The sequence below is a fragment of the Nematostella vectensis genome, chromosome 13, assembly GCF_932526225.1.
Source record: "Nematostella vectensis chromosome 13, jaNemVect1.1, whole genome shotgun sequence".
NCBI lineage: Eukaryota > Metazoa > Cnidaria > Anthozoa > Actiniaria > Edwardsiidae > Nematostella > Nematostella vectensis.
Window position 1 is genome coordinate 6,706,639 of NC_064046.1, and position 24,895 is coordinate 6,731,533.

The 24,895-nt window shown below is 37.5% G+C and overlaps 1 protein-coding gene across 1 annotated transcript in view; it reads left to right on the forward strand.

Moving 5' to 3' along the window:
- LOC5501758 (pachytene checkpoint protein 2 homolog) overlaps positions 1-24,895 on the forward strand; it is a 57,807-nt gene that overhangs the window by 27,255 nt on the left and 5,657 nt on the right. Inside the window, exons 9-16 of the mRNA XM_001622969.3 lie at positions 2,307-2,393; positions 2,981-3,087; positions 3,318-3,386; positions 3,620-3,704; positions 16,125-16,165; positions 16,241-16,258; positions 16,552-16,605; positions 16,718-16,787. Of these exons, the coding sequence (XP_001623019.2) occupies positions 2,307-2,393; positions 2,981-3,087; positions 3,318-3,386; positions 3,620-3,704; positions 16,125-16,165; positions 16,241-16,258; positions 16,552-16,605; positions 16,718-16,787 (531 nt within the window). The remainder of the gene's footprint in view (positions 1-2,306; positions 2,394-2,980; positions 3,088-3,317; positions 3,387-3,619; positions 3,705-16,124; positions 16,166-16,240; positions 16,259-16,551; positions 16,606-16,717; positions 16,788-24,895) is intronic.

Genomic DNA, 24,895 nt, shown 5'->3' on the forward strand with positions numbered 1-24,895 from the left:
GCTAATCGGCCATGAATAGGGCCAAGCCATTGAACAAATCCATAGAACAATTTACAAAAAAAAACCTTTTAATTATTAATAAATAATTAAATAATTAAGTGGGAGGGAGCGAGTTTTCCCGGTGAAAATCTTGAAAATCTAACCAACTCCGAAAGAACAAAAAAGTTTTTTTTAAAATGCCTTTGCAGTATCTGCTACATACCAGAGTGATCTAGCTTATGATTTTTAGTTTTGTTTACAAATAGTACGTCAATTGAGAAGCAAAAGTGGCCGTTGTGGGGGTTACGTTCGCACCCCCTGCACCCCCATGGGTACAGGCCTGGGTTAAAACGCCCAGGAATTTCCAGAGGGGAGGGGGGTAAAATGGCCTTTTTTCTTAACAGTTACTGTATTAACTTTTTTCCAGGGGGTTGGGAATTCCAGAGGGGTGGGGGTCATACCTCCGCCCCCTCAATAGGGAGGTATGGATATTATCTGGAACTACACAATATGAATGTTTTTTTCTAATAATAAATCCTAGAGCTAATATAGCAGGGATTTCTGCAAAATTTGGGAAAATATAATAAAATAAGGTTGTATCTTCTCTATTTTCTACATGTATTTTTGAGAATTTGAATGGCTTATAATGTTAAATTTATTGGATTTACACTAATGTAAAAGTCTTTAGACGATACCCATAAACTAATCTGTCTGTCTGTCTGTCAATAATTTTGTTGACAGTTAAGGCTTTCATTCATTCACATTTTAGGGAACCATCAACACCGCAAGAGCATATTATGTTGGCTATAGGAAAGGAATGCGGGTTGATTGAATATAATTATACTAAACAATAAAAGAATATGAAAAACATTTATTTACATATGCTTTCAGCCAGCCTACATAATGAATCTGGGTTAATTCCTTGCTTTATTCACCCGAGAAGAAAAAGATCCTTGTCATTTCATATCTACACCAGCTATAAAGATATCCTTGCATTTCATAGCTATACCAGCTATATTGTGTCATGTACTTTTTGTGGCAAGCACTATATTGTGGCAAGCACTTTTTATATGATAACAGCTTGGTATAAAAGAGACAACAAAACAAAAACTAGTTAATAGGTACCAAAGGAAAACAGACAGTAAATCTCAATTAGGATTTTTTATAGAGAAGTGATAGAAACACTTTTTAGTATCTTGAAAATGAGATGAAAACTAGGGAGAAAGAAAATGTAAATAGCTGGATATAGTTCTCAATGGATTATGCCAAACAGTACATCATTTATCCAATACAACTGAGCATTTTTAGCCGCTAAACTCCTCCTTACCTTAGCAATATAAGGCTTTTTTTTTAAAAAAGGAAGACTTTTGAGAAGTTTTTCACGATTCACACAGACATAGAAGCCAATAAACTGCTTGCAACCAATCAGCGTAAAAGATTATCTTTCTTAGCCAATCAAAAAGATTATCTTTCTTAGCCAATCAAAATCACGGTGGAAGTGGGTGATAAATCAATGACAAGCGGCAAAATCAAAAGTTGTGTTTACAATGTGAAGCTACGGCCAAAAAACGTTTTGTTTTGGTGACAACTTTCACATTAATTTTGAAGCTAAAAACTTGACAAATATAAGAAAATATAACGGAAACTGCTGATTTAATTTATACGATCTCTTACATTGAATTCAAATTATCGTGCGGAACAAACTTGTGTTTTCATGTTGCCGATGAGGTATTATCTTGTTAAATAATAATGAAATAACATGACCTTTCTGTTTTGATTTTGCTTCGTGACATCTTGAGGAGAATAGTAATGTAGAGCATCTTTATAGTCCTCAGCTGCTACAATTGAAGAAGAACTCGACGGGAGGCATTCACTCCCGGAACACGTGAGGGTAGATTTTACTTTCGGTTCGTACGCAGGCTTCTCAGTTTCTTCTGACAAAACGGTTCCCTCGACCACAATCAGCCCATTTGAATTCGTATATTTTTTCATTGAATATTATTTTCTAGCTGCCTTTTTTTCTGTGAACATACGAACTTTGTGAGTGAGACGGTAAAAAAAACATGTAAAAGCGTGAGACCGAGTGGGGCCTGGGAGTTGCATGATTGACTGGATGGATGGATTGACACCACAGGGTACCCGCGCGATGACCACAAAAACCAAGTCGCATAGCTATACCATATTTCTATACCTATGGGACTCCGCGCGCGGCCGTAGCTCGCTTTTAAACCTCAAAATTTCTACGCTTTCACACTTTATTTGATTATACTTTACTTACAAATCATTTTATCTATTTGATAATTTGATAATGGATGTGATTTCTATAGAGTGGTAAGCTGGTAATGAAGATGTTTCAAAAAATCCAAGAGCTGATCGATGACAAAGAAGCGCTTGTCTGCGTACTTATTGATGAGGTGAGAACTGGATGTTGTCACTTGTTTCTGGAATTATTCTCTCATCTGTATACTGTAGCACTTCTGTATACTGTAGCACTTTATATGGGATTATAAAAAGACAAAAAGAAATAATTTGTTTGTTTTTTATGATATGAGAAACTTTGGGAGTTGAAGACCTTTAGCTGCGCATGGGTGATTATCTGTTTGATTGCCGAACCAACCGCGCCTCAATCGAACGATTGACGTTCAATTGCCGAACGTTTTATTGAGTATGTCAGGAATTTTCCCTCTAAGGAAAGTAGACAAAGTACTGTCATTTTCTAAAAAAAGCAAAGCTTCAAGCGTCAAGACCGTAACCTGAGTATAGGTTCCAAGCTTCACTTGTTCACTCCAAGTTCGCTAGTAAATGAGTGAAGCTTGTAACCCCTTCTTACCGGGGTTCGGGTGCGGAAATACCCAGGGGGTACAAGACCGGGAAAAAGATCAAACTAGTTAATATAATTATATTCAAATATAAGGTCGAAAAAAAACCTAAAATGAAACATTTTGTTCCTTTGGTTTAATCATACTATCTACCTGTGTAACCGTTCTCATGTGTGCCTCAGGTCGAGAGTCTTACAGCAGCACGTAAAGCCGCCATGCAGGGCCAGGAGCCATCAGACGCCATACGAGTAGTCAATGCCCTTCTCACCCAGATCGACCAAATCAAGAGGTGCGAGTCGACTCGTAAATAAACGATGATCATCCAAGTTGCGGAAACTTGAAATGTCTTGTTTTACATTGGACTGTCTTCATATTTGGCGTATTATTTGTAGGAGAAAAAAACGTTCCATACATCGATGTTCATGGTTTTGTTGAGAAAAGTGATGGTATATAGATGTTCTCGGGTAATATTTGCACTATAATTATAGAAATGATTGTGAAATGTTTTTTATCCAACAGACACCCAAACGTGATCATTCTGACTACATCTAATGTGACGGGCGCGATCGATCTAGCCTTCGTTGACAGGTATGATAAACTACTTCCTTAAAACAGGGGTGTAGCTAGTGGTGAGGGCGGAGGCGAACCCCCTTTCTTCAGGAAATCATCCTAGCTCACTTTATAAGTTTATGATGCAAATCTATATAGAAAATCAATTTTAGTTAAAGTATACCTGAGGTTTGAGTTATTAGAATTTAACTGTCGTTGTTTTTCTGACCATGAGTTTATTGTGTGCTCACACCCTCTTATTCCAATCCCAGAGCAGACATCAAGCAATACATTGGTCCCCCGTCGGTAAACGCCATCTACACTATCTACCATTCATGCATCAATGAATTGATGCGGGTAAGTCTATATAGACTATCTAGCATTCATGCATCAATGAACGACTGAGGGTAAATCCATCTATACTATATTCAATTCATGCTTTAATGATCTGATGCCATTGTGGACGAAGTAATGGGTCAAATTGAAAATGTTGTGGTGTAAACCTCTACGGTTGTATAGGTCAACGCAACTATTATACACCTATTTCAAATAAGGTTGCACTCGGAGAATGTGTATCGTAACCCGCAGTGCTTCATGGGTATCAAGTAAATAAGCAAAGAAGCGTAAATAAAATACAAATCCAAGCTGTAGCATTCTTCGTGTTTTTATGGACGTTCACATAGATTTCAGATACAAGGATCCAGCCGTTTATACGCTGGATTATACCCATAAACCACCGCGGACTACGACACATGGGTTCTCGAGTGCATATGTGTATACAATTTCATAGAACTCTGACGTGTTCTTAATGACCCAGTATTTTGAGTTTCTCCATGGGTTAAGTTCTATGCTGCGATGGCGGTGGTAGGAGTTCGTGGTGTATTATGTTGGAAAATCATTCTTTGCGAACTTTCCAGAACTATACGATACGGACTAATAACAGTGACTCGTGATGACTCAGCATGATTTAGTATAGTCTAGATATCCCCAGAATAAAATCATGTATTATTCATATACTATATTTGTAAATTACCTCAGTCGTAATCGATCTATTTTAGGAACAATGATGTAATGTTTACTTCTAGAACATTCTGTGACATGTCTATATAAGCAGCTCGACCGCTGAGATCCTCACTTGTGTTTTTGACCTGGTCCAACTGCTCTTGTGAAAAAGGCACCACTGCTGATTAAAGATTTATTTGAAGAATAATATCCTATAGCTTACTTGTTAAAAATATCCCGGTAGCGAACAGCACTTCGCGAATAGTGAATTCAACGGGTTCACCGTTCCGTCGCCATAGAAACAACAATTTAAACAAATGTTACATATTCATCAAGTTCATCCCCAGCTACATGGCATGGCCAAATAGTTTTATTATCCGATCCCTGTAGCTGAAGATGCGAGTTGTGATTGACAGGATGGTTGGGAATTTGGAAAACTGTATCGGATCTCCTTAAACTGTTGAAATCAAACTTAGATTCGCGGAGCTAGACTTCGGTGAATTAGTCACAAATTTGTGAAATTGCAAAAAATGACAATTATTGAAAACGAATTACTAAAATATGCAGGCTTTGTATCACACTATCCCAACTCTAGGTGTGTTCCATAAACATTAGCTTAGATGGGTAGCATGATTAATTTTTTTGAAAATTTGGGAATACGACGAAATAAGCACAATTTTAATACCACTTAGAGTTTCAGGGCTCAGTATTACGCATACTGTATTGTACATTATGACATTTGGGTAATAACATTCGTGACTGAAAAACAAATCTTCTTTAAGGTTACGGAACAGTTTCGCGACATGGTCCCGGGAAAAAAATGATTACGCGCGAACAATTTATCCAAACTATACAAACGAGGTATCAAATTAATCATTACAAAATGAAGAATCTACCTTTGTTTGTTATTTATTGCTTTAAAGAAAACTTTTTTAATAAATGACAGTAAAACCTAAAACGATATAGGTGTCTTTGGAAGAATTTAGCTACCATACCCCGTGAGTGAAAACTGCAGCCAAATGTGTTATTTCAATCAGCACATGCTTGTTAACAATAGTGTCTTCGATTTTTGATATCTAGTTTCATTTATAAGTAATTATATTTCAAAGTTACCGTATGCAAATTTCAGCCATATCCGGCCATCAGATTCCGATAACTTTCGATGGATTTAGAATTTTAATGGCTGTACACAAACTTTTGTTAGCGAGGTATTGTTCTACCGACCTGCCAAATTTTATGCAATTCCGAGCAATCTATATGGTAGATAAATTCAAAAGTTTAGCGTGTTTTGGTCGAGTTTTTGTTTTGCCGTAATGCGCTTCTAAAGATTCCTTGATGCTTAATCCCTTTTCCGGATTATAACACTTCACACCTAATCGGGACACGCACGTTAGCCAATAGGGTTCGACCACTGCTGTGTTGCGTTTCCGAAGAAAACAAACGCTTATCAAGTGTTAAATGCGCTTTTGACAAAAGCAACAAACTAGGAAATCGTAGACATTGGCAAAGAAAAACGCCGAACACGCGGGAAGAAGGGAGAAGCAAAGGATCTCAATCCGGAGGAAACGAAAACTGAAACCTCCTAAATTAAATGGCTGCTATTGGGTCAGTGTAGATCTTCACAGGACAAAATCAGCCCGTTTGAATAGTGCGTTATCGTCTTATTTGTGTTTTGTGTAGATTCAATGGAGAGAAATTCTTATAGTATCTACGTAATTATCTACGTGCGAGCGTTGAAAACGGACAAAAACGAGGAAAACCTACGCGTATGATAAGATATTACCAGAACTGCCACTGGGATTATACATCGGCTTTTCTACCATCCCAAGGATTTTTTTTGCGAGGCATGTTTTTTCTTTGTTATATGTACTAAAAATACTAAAATGATCGAAAATTGTAGAACAGAGTAACCGAAGTGTGAGCGCGAGCGCCGATGAAACAAATCACAACACTCGTGGAGCGTTGCTCGGTAACGGGCAAATTCGGGTCTAATGATTAAAAGATTATAACGCAAAATGTGTCATGCTTATAATTCTCCTAAAAACGTTTTTCGCTTATATTTTCTAAAATAAAATCGCTACCGTAAATATTATTCCAGAATATGGTAGTATTTAATGTACTCAGTTAATGTAAAAATCGTATTTTCGGTATTTCTGCCCACACAAAACTGTTCCGTAAGTTTAAGTATTTGGATAGTGAATTAACCAGAGATCGGAATTTGTAGGAATTGATTTCGAAAGTATTGAAATGAATTTTGATGTGTTTGCAATAAATAAAATCACAGGAAGTTTATTTGGTTTGCGCAATACAGAGAGCGTGAACAACAGGTTCTTCCCTTGTATCATAGACACTGATATGTATACTGTATACATTTTTAAAAAGCATATATAACAAAATTGGATATCTAGCAGATTTTAGAGAAAATATATAATGTTCTTTGAAATGGCCATATTACAAATTTAAGCAATTTGATTTAAACTGTCATAGCGGCGCCCCTGCGAAGCCCCATAGTCATAGAAAAGTGGTATAGCTATACGATAAATTCCTGTGGTCACGATGGGTTACCTGTGGTCGAAAATTGAATGGCGCGAAATTGGGAACGCGCGCGTACTTGGGAAAAAATCAATTCCTTCGTCCGTCATCATTTGCGAAACAAACATGCGATAAAAAGCCAAAGCTTAAGCTTATAATCTTATAAAACACAAATACGAACATAGAAAACGGAGCGATTTGCGAAAAGGAGGGCGAACTTAAAATGCGAAAGTATTCAAGAAACCCTGGCATCTGGTACAGAACTATAAATTGTTGTTTTCAATGCTGAATGGGAAACCGAAAGACGATGACTTACAGCCAAATTCGTTGTTGTGCGACCTCGGCGAATCCAAAATCCATGTCTATAGTTTGGGAATAGCGCGTAGTCAGACAAAAGCTTTGGGTGCGGTTTGTCTGGTTTGATTGACTCAACGAATAAAAGAATTTTGGATGCTGGCAGGTCGCGCAACAACGAATTTGGCTATAACTTTTAGAAGGACTTGTCGATAAAGTAGCATAGGTTAATAAATATGGACTCGCCTGAATCTGGCATGGAGAAGTGTTTTTCAGGTAAATACAAATGCTTTATCATCAGCAGAAAACTTGTTCGTTCTGTTCGCTGTAGAGATTGTCAAAACAATTCGTACAACTGAATTTGCCTGTTTTGTTCCCTATTTCTTATTTGATTTTGACATACTACGTAAATATCAGAGGCAATCCTGTTATCGTGTGAGATAAATAAATTGATGACATGAAATTATTTAAAATTGATTTTATTGCAATTTTCTTCAATCAACGCGCTCGATTTTTTTATTGATTGAAATTGAAATTGATTGTCAAAGACTTTTCACGGTTGAAATTTTCTCCTTATACTTTTGGTAAAGTTTTAGACACCTTAAATAAAGCTTTTTGTATCTTATTTCACACAAGTAAGGTTTATATCAGCTAAATTTATTGATTTTTTTCTTCGACAAAGCGTTCTTTCATCGAACCGCCGGATTTATTATAGCCTTTCCCTCGCTGATAAATCTCTTTGCCGCTTATAGACCTACATACAAAAATAATGTCGATGTAATTGCACTTGGTTAAATGTTTTTGCACTGAATTACATCTAAACTGCACTGCTCTCAGCCAATCAGAATCGAGAAATTTGTGCATGTATATTATCACAAGGCCGTAGCGGTTTTGGGGTACTGGGGCATGTGCCCTCCCCCCAATTCCAAAAAATTATAAGAAAATGACCAGTAGGGGCGTTCTTAACTATTTTGTGTTAAATTTACTCGATATTATTTGTGCAATTTGGCCTTTTCTCGCAATGAAATAATTTTGAAATAAACTATTAATCCATCACACTTGTGGCAGGTTCACAAACTGTATAACAGCTTTTGCATATCTAACTGACAATAGTTGTACTTTATAGATACGAACAATAAGTGATATGTGGGGCTCCGCTTTAGGCAGTGCCTAAAAATATATCTAGTATTTATGTTAAAAACATTCTCACGTATTAAATTTGCAGCTCTTGACATTTCCCCGTAAATTTGGTTGCAATCGGTGTAAAATTCATTGAGAAATAAAGCTATTTAGGAAAAAATATCATTTTGAGAGCAAGATTTGTAATGTATACAGAAGTGCTTCAGTGATTCCCGGACAATAGTGAATTACGAACAACAATGGCGTGTTATTTTGAGCACGTGTTACAAGTGGCCAGTCCAAGCGTATGCTCCTGCAATAAGTCACCCTGTTCCCCCTTGCCACCTTGGACACATCAACCAAGTTTGGTTTCCCACGACTTTGCCAGTACACACCCCTTACCACCACGGACACGTCCACCAAGTTTGGTCTCTTAGGATTGTTTTACTGAGATGATATAGGTATTTTTGTTTTGATGACGTCATCGATTACGTCACGACACATAACTTCGCCAGTACACCCCCCTTGTCTCCATGGAAAGGACAACCAAGTTTGACCTTCTAACAATGTATCTGCTAAAAGATATGCACCAAACGGTATTTTGATGACGTCGTCACGAGAGTCCCCCCCGACTTACCTAAGAACCAACGAAGACTTGAAATGTTTGACCTTTGTTATCAATGGTGCTTGTATTCAAACGATTTAAAGAAATTCTTAGGTTGTTACAAATCCGGGTGATTTTTGTTACATATCCGGTTGGTTTTTTTTACAAATCCGGTTGTTGTTACATATCTGGTTGATTGTTGTTACAAATCCGGTTGTTGTAACATATCATGTTGATTGTTACAAATCCGGGTGATACAATGTTTACTTCTACAACATTCCGTGACATGTATATAAGCAGCTCGATACATGAGATCCTCACCTGTGTTTTCGACCTGCTTCAACTGCTTTTGTGTAAAAGGCGCCACTGTTGATTAAAGATTGATTTGAAGAATCAAGACGTCTTCATCTCCGTTCAGAGAAAAAAAATCATTATTTTATTGGCTGGATGATGATAATGCAGATGATGATGGTGATTATTATGATGATACTGCAGATGATGATGATGATGATGACTGCTAATGTTGATATAACTTGCTTATGTTGATAATTTGACCTCGATGTTGATAATTAGACTTCGATGTTGATAAATTGACTTAACTGTTGATAATTCGACTTGACCGTTGATAATTCGACCTTGACAGTTGATAATTCGACTTTGATGGTTGATAATTATTATAACTTTGGCGAGCATTGTGGCGTATTATACGTGCTCTAATGAAGGTTTTGGCGGGCTCTAATATATTAAAGCCCGCTGTTCTAAGCCAATGAGAGGGCGAGGAAATTGCAGTGAGCCAATCAGAAGGAAACAGGAATTCCCGCAATTCATTCAAACCGCTCGTCGCATCGTTTGCCGTGTTTGGTTGTGTTTTGACAACTACCAAAAAACAAACAGGGAAACATGGCTGAACACGACTCACAATCTTCTCAGCTCGATGAGGAGCTTAAAAATGGAAGAAGATTCTGTTCCCAAAAATACTAAAAAACAAACATCCTGGGCGATGAAAAAGTTCACCGAGTGGTGCACGAAGCGAAGTGTTGAATGTAATTTTCACAGTATCAGCTCCTCGGATCTTGGAGGCATTTTGCGCCGTTTCTATGCTCAAGTCAAAACAAAAGACAAGAAGGACGCTCTCACCGAGTGCCTTTTGCTTCTAGTGAAACCATTGAGATGGAAAACAGTAATGATTGCAAACAAGTCAGTTTATCTAGGGCAGGCGGGGAAGTGGATGTAAGTTTTTCATCCTCGACCGAAACAAATAACTTCTGCACAGGCTGTCATGCCAGATTGTCATTTTTCCAATTGCACAATAAATTTTAATTCCTACAAGTGACATCCCATTAAACTTTCTATATTTTGAAACAGTTGTTTCGTTTACAAAAAGAACCTTAAACACGTGTACATTTAGCAACGTTTGTAAAGTTAATTGAAGCTGTATTTATTAATTATGTTATAACAACGAATGAATAAATATCACGCGAGTCATCCGCGTTTTCCGATCTTATTTTTGTTTTTGTTTTAGCGCTTAATGCTCGCCAAAGTTATAATAATAGTTATAATAATAGTGCGCTCGGGCTAAAATGAGCTCGAGTCGGGCCCAAAACATATTTACATCAACTATAGTGTTATATTAGACTTCGACTGTTGATAACTGAATTGTTGATAATTCGACTTAATTGTTAGAGAAGAAAAGTAGTAAAACCTTCATGTGGTAACGATAATAAATCTTTCTGAAATAAGAAACTGATACAATAAGCATTTATATGCTGACCACAAGACTTAAGACCAAGGCTAAACATTCGATTAACAATTTTTGGTTACACAAAGCATACAAGCCAATAAAACACGCAAAACAAAAGACTGTTTATTTGAATCATTCTTGATCACTATAAAATATAATTTAACTGCTCTGTCAGTAAAAGCACTATCAAAATTCGTCTTCGATAGCTAACTTTATATATAGTATTTTTAAATAAGTTTAAAAATCCCATCTCTAGCTGTGTAGACAACAACTTACTCTATTGTCACGAGTCAAAGGTTTTGTTGTCTTCGTGAGCCCGTAGTTTGATTTTAAAGAAACCCTGGGTCCAGAGGCTTGTCAGTAACTATAACGATATACCGGGGAAATGTAAAGAGGGTTAGAAAGGTAGATATGACAGATACGTTTGGCACTAGACAACGATAAAGAGGCAAGAGCCTCAAAACGCTTCTGTCCGTATATATATTTTTAACGCTCTTTTTGCAAACATGTGACCTTATCGTATGCAAATTAGCTAATTTGACCGGGTTTCCTGTGGATGGAGGTCTAACAAAAAAATAATATGGCGGCCGCACCACCACCAACCGCAGCGATGTGTATCTTTTTCCGTCTATTATCAGGAGAAAATGGGTCCAAGTGATGAGAGAGCCATAAAGGAAAGAAGCACTTTTTGTTCCTCACCCATATGTACCAAAGTTTCTGATTTGCAAGATACGTTTCCTTTGTTTTCCTGTGAACTACGTGCTACCGGACATTCCTGTTGGGCGATCGGGATCGTTTGTAAACATCTTTGAAAAAGCATGTAGGTTTAGATGACTTCTTTATCGCCGAGACACGCAGAAGTTAAAGGCTTACTTGAGATATTGTTCTTTTGGCTTTAGTAGATGCATATGGCTGGTTAAGTTTTCATTTACTTTGTTTTCAAGTTTCTGGATAAATGGGTAAACAGGATAGTTTTTGGCAGTTGAAGTAATTTACTTACCTCTGATAAATATGGATGTAATGCACTTCTAGCTTACTTTGATATTTAGATGTATAATTTCATTGTGATTATTCATCTGTGTAACTCTTATTAATACTTTATTGGTATCATTTACTTATGTTTTTATATAAGCTTACAGTACACTTTGTCTACATTGTCTACTTTGTCTACATTATTTCAAGAATCATCATAGCAATTTGTAAAAGCAAAACTAAGAACATCTCTAATAACAGTTCAGTTAAAACACTTCATAAATAAGAACAGCCCTGCTTTAGTTGTATAGATTACACATTTTTATGTATAAAATCAAAGAGTGTGTTGTAGGTTAAATAGTGTATTTACCTGCCATACTTTGGTTCTGATAATTATAATGGCTAAATTTAAACCTGTTAATTCTTATCAAAATAAAAATCCCTTAACATTGATCTATCATGAATGGGAAATGGAAATTGTAAACAAATTTGTAATCATTGATGTTAATCTTATATTTCGAAGTTTAAAATCATAACCAGCACAATGATTAGTTAACTTGGTATAGTGTGGTTACAGTATTTATTGAACTAGCTACATTATCGCAAATCACAAACGGCGACTCTATTTATCATTTTCTTGTCAATAAACAAATTTTCTATGCTTTTCTTAAATATAGGGATTTTGAAGTTGATGTCCGCACAAGCACACAGCTGATTTGTTATTTATTTTATTCTTTTTTTTTTGGGGGGGGGGGGGGCGTGGGACTGCAATTTATCTTCTGTGTCAAATACCCCTGTTGGCTTTTATTAGTAAAGTGAGGGAACTGCAGTACTTAATAAGCATTTCTCTGAGAGTCTATGGGCATGTATCATAACCACATAGGAATCATTAATTGGAGCTGAGAGAGAGCTACATCACATTTTCCTACCCAGTGCATTTGTTTTTCTACTTTAAATTGCAAATAGTTTGTGCAAACCAGATCATAAAGTGCAAAACAAATGTAGATGTGATAAAAATCAGTTTCTTCAGAAAATTAAGTGCATTCCTTTTTTTTGTTTTTCTAAATATTGTGATGTTATTCATTAACAAATAGTTTGTGAAAATGACCTCAAGAGGTACAAATGGTATTTAGTAGAGCAATAGCAGGCAAAAAATATTTGTTCTACACCAGCCATCTTCTCAGATAAAAACAAATAGAACAAAGGAACAGTGTTGTAAGCATCCCACACATCAGGATGTTATGAAAGGGGTGTGGGGCATGTCCCCCATCCCTTGGATCCACCAATGCACATTCCAAGAGTGCCTTAGGATTACGGAACTTATAAAAAAAAAATACAGAACAGTTTGTTGTGCTTTTTTTATATCACAAACTAACTAGTGTTAACCAGGATTGGTATAGTGATCATGGCAACTGAAAGTCGTCTACCACAAAAAGCAAACAAAATACCATCAATTGGGGATTATTTTCCTGGATATTAATTGCTATGGAACTCAACAATTTTAAAATAAATTACTAATTGATTCAAGCTCTTAGATTAAACATTTGCCTTGCATTACATAGCTTATTTTTGCCACCTCTTAGATACTAATGATACCTTCATACAATCAGATCAAGAGTAAGCAATGGGTGAAATAAACCTTGAAAGAAGCTTTTAGAAGTCTGAGTTATTGCAATGTGTCAAGGGTACAACTCATGAACAATTTGTGTTTTTCTAAAACAAATTTGTTGTTTACTAAAGGCCATAGTATCATAGGACATATTCGCATTTTTCTCCTCGCCTATAATATTGGAGGTATAACAGCATCCTAAAAGAGAAAGAAAAGGCATCTAAGATTTTGTGAAATATAAGCTTAGTTACAAAAATTACTTTTTCCGTCCAAAAAACATGTTTGCTGAACAAAGGAAAATACGGAAAAAGCCACAGAAAAATTTAAACTTTAAAAAAGAGATGAAATAACTTACAGTTGATGAAATGATCGCAGAAAACCAATCTGTTTTGGTGTCTGGTTGTTAGTTTGGTTCCCCTCGACTAACTACTCATTCCTGACATTTTTCTCGATTATTTAATCATTCTAAAATCCTTTTTCATCAAGTGGATATACATATGGGTAATATTTTTGTACAGCTATAACAACAGTATAACAAAACGGCCCTTTTGTTTGTTTTTGATTAGTTTTTTATCAAACTTTCGAGCGTTTGCACTAGCGCCGCGAAATGTGTTTAGACCTCCAACATGGCCGCCGGGTGGTTATGCTAATGATGTGACGTCACATGCAAACCAAGAATTACCCAGCGCTACACCAGTCAACGTCAACACCTCGTTGCATTTTAAAAAGCAGGGAAGGTCGGTTGTGTTATAGGTTATAGCAGGATATTAAAAGTTTAAATAAAGATCTTCCAGCAATTCGTTGACGATAAAAATTATCCGTGATTGTTATCGCGGGCATATCAGGCACATAAAGAGCTGCAATGTTGGTCAAAATATTATTCTCAGACTACACACCCAAATACATAGAAGGCGCAATTAATCCAACGCCTCAGTACACCATAATAACATTTATCTGAAAGAAAGATCTTTCCCGATATTTTTTCTACGATTCTTTGAGCCCCTAGCACGGATACATTCTAAAAGCCGCAACAAAACTCTGTTTCAGCCACACGGGACAAATATAGATTGATTAATCAGGCGCGTACACAGGGGTTGTGCGTCAAGTCCGCTAGTTCCCCAATGACACCTGTGTCCATTCGAGTTGAAGTTTACTGTACACCAGGTCATTGGCCTCGGCCACTGATCTTTTCTTGTGGTTAACTATTTTACTATTTTGGTTATCAAAGCGTATCTGAAACTTAGTTGTAGTAGAGCCTACATTTTGAAATTACACGCCTTACTCGAGAGCAGATTAATCACTGTTAGAGTGCAGGTCATGGTTGGTAACGAATAACTTTCCCGTATTATGACTAGTCAAGGTGTTCCCATTTTTTAGAAACTTATTATCCTTACAGATTATATATCTAGATGCTGAATTATTTTTTAACATTCAAGCGAATGAATTGTAAAAAAGTGTGTATGCATGTATGGATGTGTTATGTACCGTCCTGTCCCAAGACCTTCATACTCTTAACAGGCCGTCCCTAGTCACATATCTTTTTACTTCACAGTTATAGTTGTCAAAGAATTCGGTCACGTATTGATGGTGTTGTAAAACGGATATTGAATAGTTACAAAGTCACAATTTTCAGCTAATAATGTTTTAGTTGTTAAAAACCCAAAATGTTTTAAATTGAGGTTAGGTGTCAGGTCGGGGAGTTACCTTTAAAGACCTAGCACTGATACACACCTTGTAACTTAACTTAAAGACCTAGCACTGATACACACCTTGTAACTTAACTTAAAGACCTAGCACTGATACACACCTTGTAACTTAACTTAAAGACCTAGCACTGATACACACCTTGTAACTTAACTTAAAGACCTAGCACTGATACACACCTTGTAACTTAACTTAAAGACCTAGCACTGATACACACCTTGTAACTTAACTTAAAGACCTAGCACTGATACACACCTTGTAACGTAACTAAGTTTATTGGTTAAATTTGATGTGATCCACGAAAATCATCTAAAAAACTAAAGACGATACTGATCTAATTTGAACGGTATCTGGTAGTGTGGTTCATTCTTTATTCTTAAGGATAAAATCGTCCATAAAGAACAAGTTTTTCTTGTAAAAAAATAACATTTTTTGTGTGTTGATAAATCGACTTGAATAGCGAAATGCTATCTCCTGCGCATGCGCACCTCAACAATTGTGCTTCACAACACACAGAGATCTTTGCACGTTATAACCACCCTCCAAACTAGGTTGCTATAGCTTTACATCTTCAACCATAAATCAAGGGTTCTTTTTTCGAAAGTTTGCTTTTTTACAAAAAAGTCAAGTCTAGTTAAGGTATACACTTCCCATAGGGTCAACATCATCAATATTCTCATATGAGAGTGTTCAAAATCAATGAAACTTGGTACCATGGTTTTGTAAGGCCAGAGCTAACTTTTGTCAAAATTTGAGATCCCCCCGGTTTCCAGGGGGGAGTTATGGCTTGTTGATAAATCGAACATCATGATGATGATGTGATGATGATGATGATGATGACGATATTGCAGATGATGATGATGATGATGATGATGATGATGATGATGATGATGATGATGATGATGATGATGATGATGATGATGATGATGATGACGACGATATTGCAGATGATGATGATGATGATGACGATATTGCAGATGATGATTATGATGATGACGATATTGCAGATGATGATGATGATGACGATATTGCAGATGATGATGATGATGACGATATTGCAGATGATGATGATGATAATGATGATATTGGATATGATGATAATGATGATGATTATGACGTTATTAGAGATGACGATATTGCAGATGCTGATGATACTGCAGATGATGATGATACTGATGATGGTTGATTCTTGTTCAACAGACTGGGATCATAACCCCGACGCAGCAGATAATTGACTTAAGGTAAACTGTAAATTCCCCTTTTCTCTGTCTCAATGAATGCGCTACAGCATCTAACTTGAGCTTTCTGTCTTTCAGAGGCCTGGAAGTTTTACGGTAAGCGCACACACAGAACATCTTATTTTCTTCACCCTTGGCTACTTCTTTGATAGCACCTTTATAGTCTCAGGGTCCGATTCGTGTGAGACTAAAAACAAATCGAACACGATAAATAAATGTGGGGATATTCGTCGTTCTCTTTACCATTTGGTAATGTATACTTAGAAGTGGCCGCTCAATAGAGGTAGTGCTGTATACATCAGTTAGCACGGTCCAGAGGGTAGCCGCTTGATAGGTACTCGTAGTAAAAAACAAACAAGTATAATGGTTTTGTTTGGAATGTGTTCCAGGTTTGTGCGGAATGATGCAACAAATGTGAGCCTGCAGTTAAGGGAGATCGCCAGGTATGCATTGGGTCTATATGTTTATCTGTCTCTCCCCGACCGTTTTTCCGTCTATCTTTCCCTTTTGCTAGTTCTCATTAAAAACTTTATTTCATCTGTTTTATGATCTCAGTAAAAGTCATGGTCTGAGCGGCCGCACCCTCAGAAAGCTACCATTCCTTGCGCATGCGCTTTACGTCGAGGTAAGTCGATCAATGGTGATGGAACTAATTGACCAATCAGAGCGTATGGCTTTTTACTGATCAATCAGAAAAGCTCTTAACTTTTTTTAACGGCGTGATATTACAGGTGCCTATTCAACACTTTGTCTGTAAACAACACTATATAAGTCTTAAGCAGACTTTGTGCCACCTTACCAAACAAGCTAATCCTGTAATGAGAAACGCTATGCAGAAATCAGCACCAGTCGGGCCAATGAAGGAACACTTGCTATACACAGAAATGCTCAGTCTTATCAGCAGATTACCCGTGCAGTTTGGCAACCATGGATAGCTGTTTCGTCCTTGTCATTTTTGTTACTGTCCGGAAATTAACTAGTTGCATTAACTAAAAACCATAGTATTAAGATTGCGCGGGAAATACAGCTTGGTTGAGTCAGAAATTGGGGTCAAATAACAATTCCCGTGATGGTAAGTTGAAGAACCAGGCGTGAATAAACCATTTATACATAACAAGCCATAAATGAAAGTCTCAACAGATAAGAAATGCCTCTGCTTTCCCGTAGGAAAATGGCTTTCCCGTAGGAAAATGTTTGTTTGTATTCGGTGAATGAAAGACCTACCATTAAGGATCTTGTTTGCTTTGAATAACTAACTGGAGTTTATCAAACCGATCTGGAACATTTTGTACCGCTTATTGAGTTTCAAGAAATTCTTGCCATTTCTGAACAATATTTTCAGCTGTGGGCTCTTTATCACCCCATGCATCATTCTGAGTTCCTTTCCAGGGCTTATACCTTAGCAATATATATTTACAGTATAAAGGGAAATTATCACCCTTAGAATGGGGAAAATCCTTGGTATAACATTCTCAGGCTGCTTTGTTAATTTCTTAACAACTTTGTATTTAGTTGCAAACTGTAAGAAGTTCATGTTGATAAGTTCAGGTGTTATGTCATACTTATCACGATTGGCATAAACAACAAGTAATGAATAAGCACAACAAATTTGACCTTGCTTCAAAGAAGCAGGGATGGATCCAGGCCTAAAGTTGACTGATTCCAAATGGTCACGGACCAATCAAGGGGGGGAGGGGGTATAGGGGCATGCCCAACAGAAAATTTATGAAATTACGTGTTTGAAACATGCAATCTGCCGAATTTTTAGGAACGCATTTGGCATTTTAGGTATTTATATAGTCAGATAATAAACTCAAGGTTAAGTTTCACCGGTGCTGTATTAAACTTATGGTCATAAGTTAAAAACTGAGTGACTTCATTCATTGATTAGTCAGATAATAAATACACTATTCCTACCTAATTCAACTAAATTTGTGTTCTTGAAAGTATGGCGAGGCAAGTACCAGTTATTCTCTTCGAATACCCCTATTCAAATGGTATGATTGTAATATATAAAAAACAACCTCACCTTGCATTATAACGTAGCTTGTGCCACACAGACAGCAACTCGTATCAAAAAATTGACTCCATGACCTCTCAATTCTAAGCAATTTTGCGGTGCATTATCCCATCTAGTTGCTTATCTATTGGCACGTCTCCTCTTTGCATGTTTCTCCTAGATTCATCAATTAGAGGCACCGAAAATTCGTGTACTGGTAAATTTTGCTCGTGTGGTATCTTACGCTAATGTCGAAAGTACAAGAGATGATTTTACCAGCCTATTTACCTTACTGAAATAACAGCCGAAAATCTTCCCAAATAAAACACAGGGCAAACAGAAATGCCATTAATATACTAAGAATACACTGTCCGGGGGTTTTGCTAAAAACATTATATATTTCACTTACGAAGTCGACCACTTTCCATTGCCTTAACTCATAGAGAATTCGGAAGAGCTATCGTCCGGGCGCCACACTTTCATCATTAATTCCAACTTCTCGGGATCTGAATTCGATCATATTCTACACTATGATCAAAAGGAGAACACTCCTCTTTTCGGCAGACAGGCTCTCCACGAGAAACGTCTTTTTGTAGCAAGAAATGGTGTAATATACTCATTGAGTGCTTCATTGTGAGATGGCCAGTTTAAAGGCTCATTTGCAGAGATTTGATATTTTATTGCATCAATTTCATGCTGGTGTTTTTGGCCAACAGGTAAAAAGCTACTGGTTTCTGTTGATTTATTGTACACAACATCCTGTTCTGGGTTGTCAGATGGGGGCCCTACATCTGGAGTTATGTCTTGCATTGAGAGTTCATTGTCAGATTCAACTGTCAAGATATCACTTGGAATACCATTTTCTAGCAAACAAATTAATGCATTATTATTAATAGTAACATTTTTATAATGATGGTTGTTTTGCATTAACTACAACAAAGCATTTTTACATTTCTGCTTTTGTATGTTTACATCCTTGAATTTTTTGTTCTTCCCTTTGACCTTCACTAAGTTGCAAGTTCTTTAATGTTTTGAGGTAATACAGTGACTTTTTTAGGTAATACAGTGACCAGAGTATCCTCTTTGACCACCTGGCTTTATATACACTTCCCATGCACTGCAATAAGCATTTCCCCAATTTCAGTCAAGCCCTGTAATTCATCTGGAATTGGAGTAGGAATCATTGAGTTTTCAAAAGAAATTTTTTTCGGAGTTTCCTTATCTCTTGTACATCGTGCACAGATGTACGAATGTCTTAAGGTTACGGAACAGTTTCGTGTGGACAGAAATACCGAAAATACGATTTTTACATTAACTGAGTCCCTACATTAAATACTACCATATTCTGGAATAATATTTACGGTAGCGATTTTATTTTAGAAAATATAAGCGAAAAACGTTTTTAGGAGAATTATAAGCATGACACATTTTGCGTTATAATCTTTTAATCCTGTTATCATTAGACTCGAATTTGCCCGTTACCGAGCAACGCGCCACGAGTGTTGTGATTTGTTTCATCGGCGCTCGCCCTCACACTTCGATTACTCTGTTCTACAATTTTCGATCATTTTTAGTATTTTTAGTATATATAACAAAGAAAAGACATGCCTCGCAAAAAAAAATCCTTGGGAAGGTAGAAAAGCCGATGTATAAGCCCAGTGGCAGTTCTGGTAATATCTTATCATACGCGTAGGTTTTCCTCGTTTTTGTCCGTTTTCAACGCTCGCACGTAGATTACGTAGATACTATAAGAATTTCTCTCCATTGAATCTACACAAAACACAAATAAGACGATAACGCACTATTCAAACGGGCTGATTTTGTCCTGTGAAGATCTACACTGACCCAATAGCAGCCATTTAATTTAGGAGGTTTCAGTTTTCGTTTCCTCCGGATTGAGATCCTTTGCTTCTCCCTTCTTCCCGCGTGTTTGGCGTTTTTCTTTGCCAATGTCTACGATTTCCTAGTTTGTTGCTTTTGTCGAAAGCGCGTGTAACACTTGATAAATACGTAGATGATTTGACGGTGCTCGAAGTCTTACCAAGGAATTCTCCATCCCTACTTAATTTCATAGACGACATCAATCAATATGCAGTTATTAATAATATGAAACTTAATCCATTTAAGTGTAAGACCATGGATGTAGACTTTCTAAAGTATCGTAGTTGTGTGTGGCAGCCTGTGGTTATCGGGTCCATGGCGGTGGAATGCGTCAAATCGTTTTTTACTCGGTATTAATATATCCGACGATTTAAAGTGGACCAGCCACATCGATTACGTCATTAAGAAAGCGAATAAAAGAATGTACGCGATTAGAATACTGAAAAGATCAGGTGTGCATGTAAGAGACATTGTCGCGGTATACTGCACCCTTATTCGCTCAATCTTAGAGTATGGTGCCCCAGTATATTCTAACCTCACTGAATTTCTCTCTAATGCTATTGAGAGGATTCAACAACGAGCACTTAAGATCATCTTTCCCGGGGTACCATACTCCGATTGCCTGATGAAGGCCGGCATTAGATCTCTAAAGGAGAGGAGAGCCGGACTCTGCAAAGAGTTCATGAGAAGCTTACGTAGGGGCAATCCATTACACCAGATTGCCTCGTCGAGAACCACAAAGCCACTACACCAATATAATTTAAGAGCAGATAGAAAGATCGTACCCGCCCTTTGTGACTTTGTCACTGTTAAATTTGTGGAATTACTCCAAGTCATGTAATTATTTGTATTTTATGTAAGTTAGTATTTATATTCCGTGTGCGCAGACACCCGTATTTCAGATTAATCTGCAAGTGGTACAATAAACTATCTATCTATCTATCATCTATCTATCTATAAGCGTTTGTTTTCTTCGGAAACGCAACACAGCAGTGGCCGAACCCTATTGGCTAACGTGCGTGTCCCGATTAGGTGTGAAGTGTTATAATCCGGAAAAGGGATTAAGCATCAAGGAATCTTTCGAAGCGCATTACGGCCAAACAAAAACTCGACCAAAACACGCTAAACTTTTGAATTTATCTACCATATAGATTGCTCGGAATTGCATAAAATTTGGCAGGTCGATAGAACAATACCTCGCTAACAAAAGTGTGTGTACAGCCATTAAAATTCTAAATCCATCGAAAGTTATCGGAATCTGATGGCCGGATATGGCTGAAATTTGCATACTGTAATTTTGAAATATAATTACTTTTAAATGAAACTAGATATCAAAAATCGAAGACACACTATTGTTAACAAGCATGTGCTGATTGAAATAAGACATTTGGCGGCAGTTTTCACTCACGGTGTATGGCACCTAAATTCTTCCAAAGACACCTATATCGTTTTAGGTTTTACTGCCATTTATTAAAAAAAGTTTTCTTTAAGGCAATAAATAACAAACATAGGTATTCTTCATTTTGTAATGATTAATTTGATACCTCGTTTGTATAGTTTGGATAAATTGTTCGCGCGTAATCATTTTTTTCCGTGACCATGTCGCGAAACTGTTCCGTAACCTTACGCACCTTTTATTGGCCATGCCTCCTTGGAAACTGTACTTGATTGATACTGTATTGTAGAGACTGATGAATGTTATGCATATTTGACTTTGTCCAGAGCTGCTCATGCCATTTAATAATGAATCAAATTCTGACAAATATCTTTCTTGAGTTGGAAGTTTGTTATGGGTTGTATTATTCATGTTAATATCTCCTGTTGTGCTAGTTTTTGTTGTTGTGTCATTGTCTTTGAACAATACTTTCTTTTAGCTTCGCTTTCCTTTGCTAACCTCTCTGCTGTAGCCTGAGCATTTTCACATGATCTGTGTTTTTTCTAGATTCTCTAGATTTTCTAGATTCTCTCCTAAGCATTCTCACATTAATACATTTGTGACATTTGTGTTGTTTTGCTCAGTAGTAACAAAATGTATTCCATTGATATAGCCTAGAAAGGAAGTTCGTCTAATTACATTTGGCGACTCTGTGACGGGTGTTACTATAGTTGCCTTTGAACCTTCAGTAGAGTCTGTGATATGAATAACACAGTCAAACGAGTTAACGATGGCTTGGGTGATAATGTTGTCACACTACGTTGTAGGTTTTGACATTTGTTCAATATAATTCTGCCAGACATGACTGCTTAAACTTTCAATATAAAGTCCTGGATGTGGGTTTTTAAACCCTGATCAGCAAATGCTTTAAAAAAAACAGGCCCCACTGCTCCTACATCAATAGTAGCTAAACCAATGTTTGCCAGCTTTCTGACCAAAATAGTCCATGGTAAAGCATGACCAGTATAACAAAACATGCCTCCTCTCAGAAGTTTAATTGCCCACCTTTATTCACATTATGGGTGTGCAATGACATTGCAAAAAAAAAAAACCTGCTAAAGAACATGTTCATTTTAGAACTGTAAATAACAAAGTAGTGTTTGTATCACAAGCTATCTAATGTAGCATTGATGAGCTTTGGACTAATGTAGCATTGATGAGCTTTGGACTAATGTAGTAGCATTGATGTGCTTTTGAGTTTTTGATTCTCCCTATCCAGTGTGTGAGTACATCGACTCATTTCATGTGGTGGTTGAGTACATCGACCCATTTCATTTGATTGTTGAGTACATCGACTCATTTCATGTTGTGGAATTCCTCAACCCAACATAAACCACTGACACTGTTTTGTGTTTGGCATAAGAGAAGTTTATTATAAAATCACTACAAACTGATAAATGAAAAACTAAAATAATAATAATAAACCTCTCTGCCACCAAACCACCGGCCAAACAACAAAACAGTGCAGAAGGCCTAACTACTGGCCTGAATGGAAGCACGTAGCTGGGACGCAAGCGCCAATTTTGATTGATTACTAAATTCTAAATACAATTTGTAAGAGTCACTAGCCCAATCACCATACAACTGTATCAATTCCAAACATCACCCCGTGTGAGATCGCGGGTAGGATTAAATGCCTTAATAGAAAGCGGTACGATATTAGCTATACGCGCCATAAGAAAAATGCAAGGAGAAATGCACAATACAATGTAGAAGAGTTAGCATCATGTTGAAAATCTACTGTTCGCGCAACTAGCAATAAAAGGCTAGGAGTTATCGGTGGAGCCCTCTGAGGTACATGTGGTATCCTACGGGAAACTCCCCGCAGGGCTAGGGATAAACTAAAATCCTTAGTAAATGCATAGTCATAACCGGCGAAAAGATGTAATAACTTGACCCCACTTAAATAATTACGAATCGAAGGTGGTGCAATCGAACGACTTAAAAACTGTACATAAAGACAGACCGTATCTATGTCTGCTGGTAATGGAGTCAAGTCAAAATATAAGCAAAATAGAAAAAGGCCTTAAACTGAGTCTTTAAATTACTATATGTCCCTGCGCTATATCTTTAAGGGAACTTGGAACGGGCAGGCGAGAAACCACAAAGTTCGGGCGAACAGAACGAAAAACTAACTCATGTGCGTACAAATAAAAATCATTCGCCTGCTGAGAGTCACGAGGAAAGGCCGTGGAAAAACCACGACAGTCTAGAACACCAGCCTCCACCGGCTGAGGAAAAACACACATCATGAATATAATCAGCGCCCGTGGAAAAGCCACGACAGTCAGGACACCCCGGTGAGTGCGAGCATCAAAAATAGGAACAGTATCGCCAGTGAAACCCACCGGCCAACCAAACTCCAGGAAATCACAAATCATTTGGTCGTCATAATCATACAACAAAGTCCTCCAAGTATTGATCCTTTGGGAACTGGGAACGGGCAGGCGAGAAACCACAAAGCTCGGGCGACCAGAACGAAAAACTAACTCACGTGCGTACAAATAAAAATCATTCGCCTGCTGAGAGTCACGAGGAAAGGCCGTGGAAAAACCACGACAGTCTAGAACACCAGCCTCCACCGGCTGAGGAAAACACACATCATGAATATAATCAGCAACTAACTCACGTGCGTACAAATAAACATCATTCGCCTGCTGAGAGTCACGAGGAAAGGCCGTGGAAAAACCACGACAGTCTAGAACACCAGCCTCAACCGGCTGAGGAAAAACACACATCATGAATATAATCAGCGCCCGTGGAAAAGCCACGACAGTCAGGAACTGCAGCCTTTAGCGGCTGGGAGCAAGCATCAGCATTCAAAGCACAAAACGACATATCCGGAAATGAAGCAACAGTAACGGAAGGAACGCCCCCAATGTCTTGACCAAGGGCGAAGTTTATCAGTTTTTTGATTCCCCTGAAAGCGGACAATCAGATGAATCCTCTCTATGCGATTCCTGTTTTCTCGATTGTACCCAACAAGCCGCACAAATATGTTTTACCCATTGTTGTATTCCCGCAGGAAATGACACCACCAAATAATATCCTTGCGAAATTCCGCGGTTAAATTAACGTGAAGATGATTGTATTGAACTGTTCGTAGCAGACTTAATAAGCGCGAGATAAACACCCGACTCTGACGAACACACTTTGAAACAAACGCAAGTTTGCCAACTAGGGATTGTAACTCCCGTTTGCGAGCAGTTTTGCGGTTCCTCCAATCATGTAAGAGAAGCTCTAACTCCGCTAGCCGCTCAGGACTAACTGACAACGTAAATGAATTCGTGTCTACCATCACTCCCAAACACAGCATGAGCGATGAAGGCGGACCAGCTTTGGAAACAGATTCGATCAGTCCCAGAGAGGAGAGAAGAGTCCCCAACTGCTCAAAATCGGAAGTCGCAGAGCTAGCCTC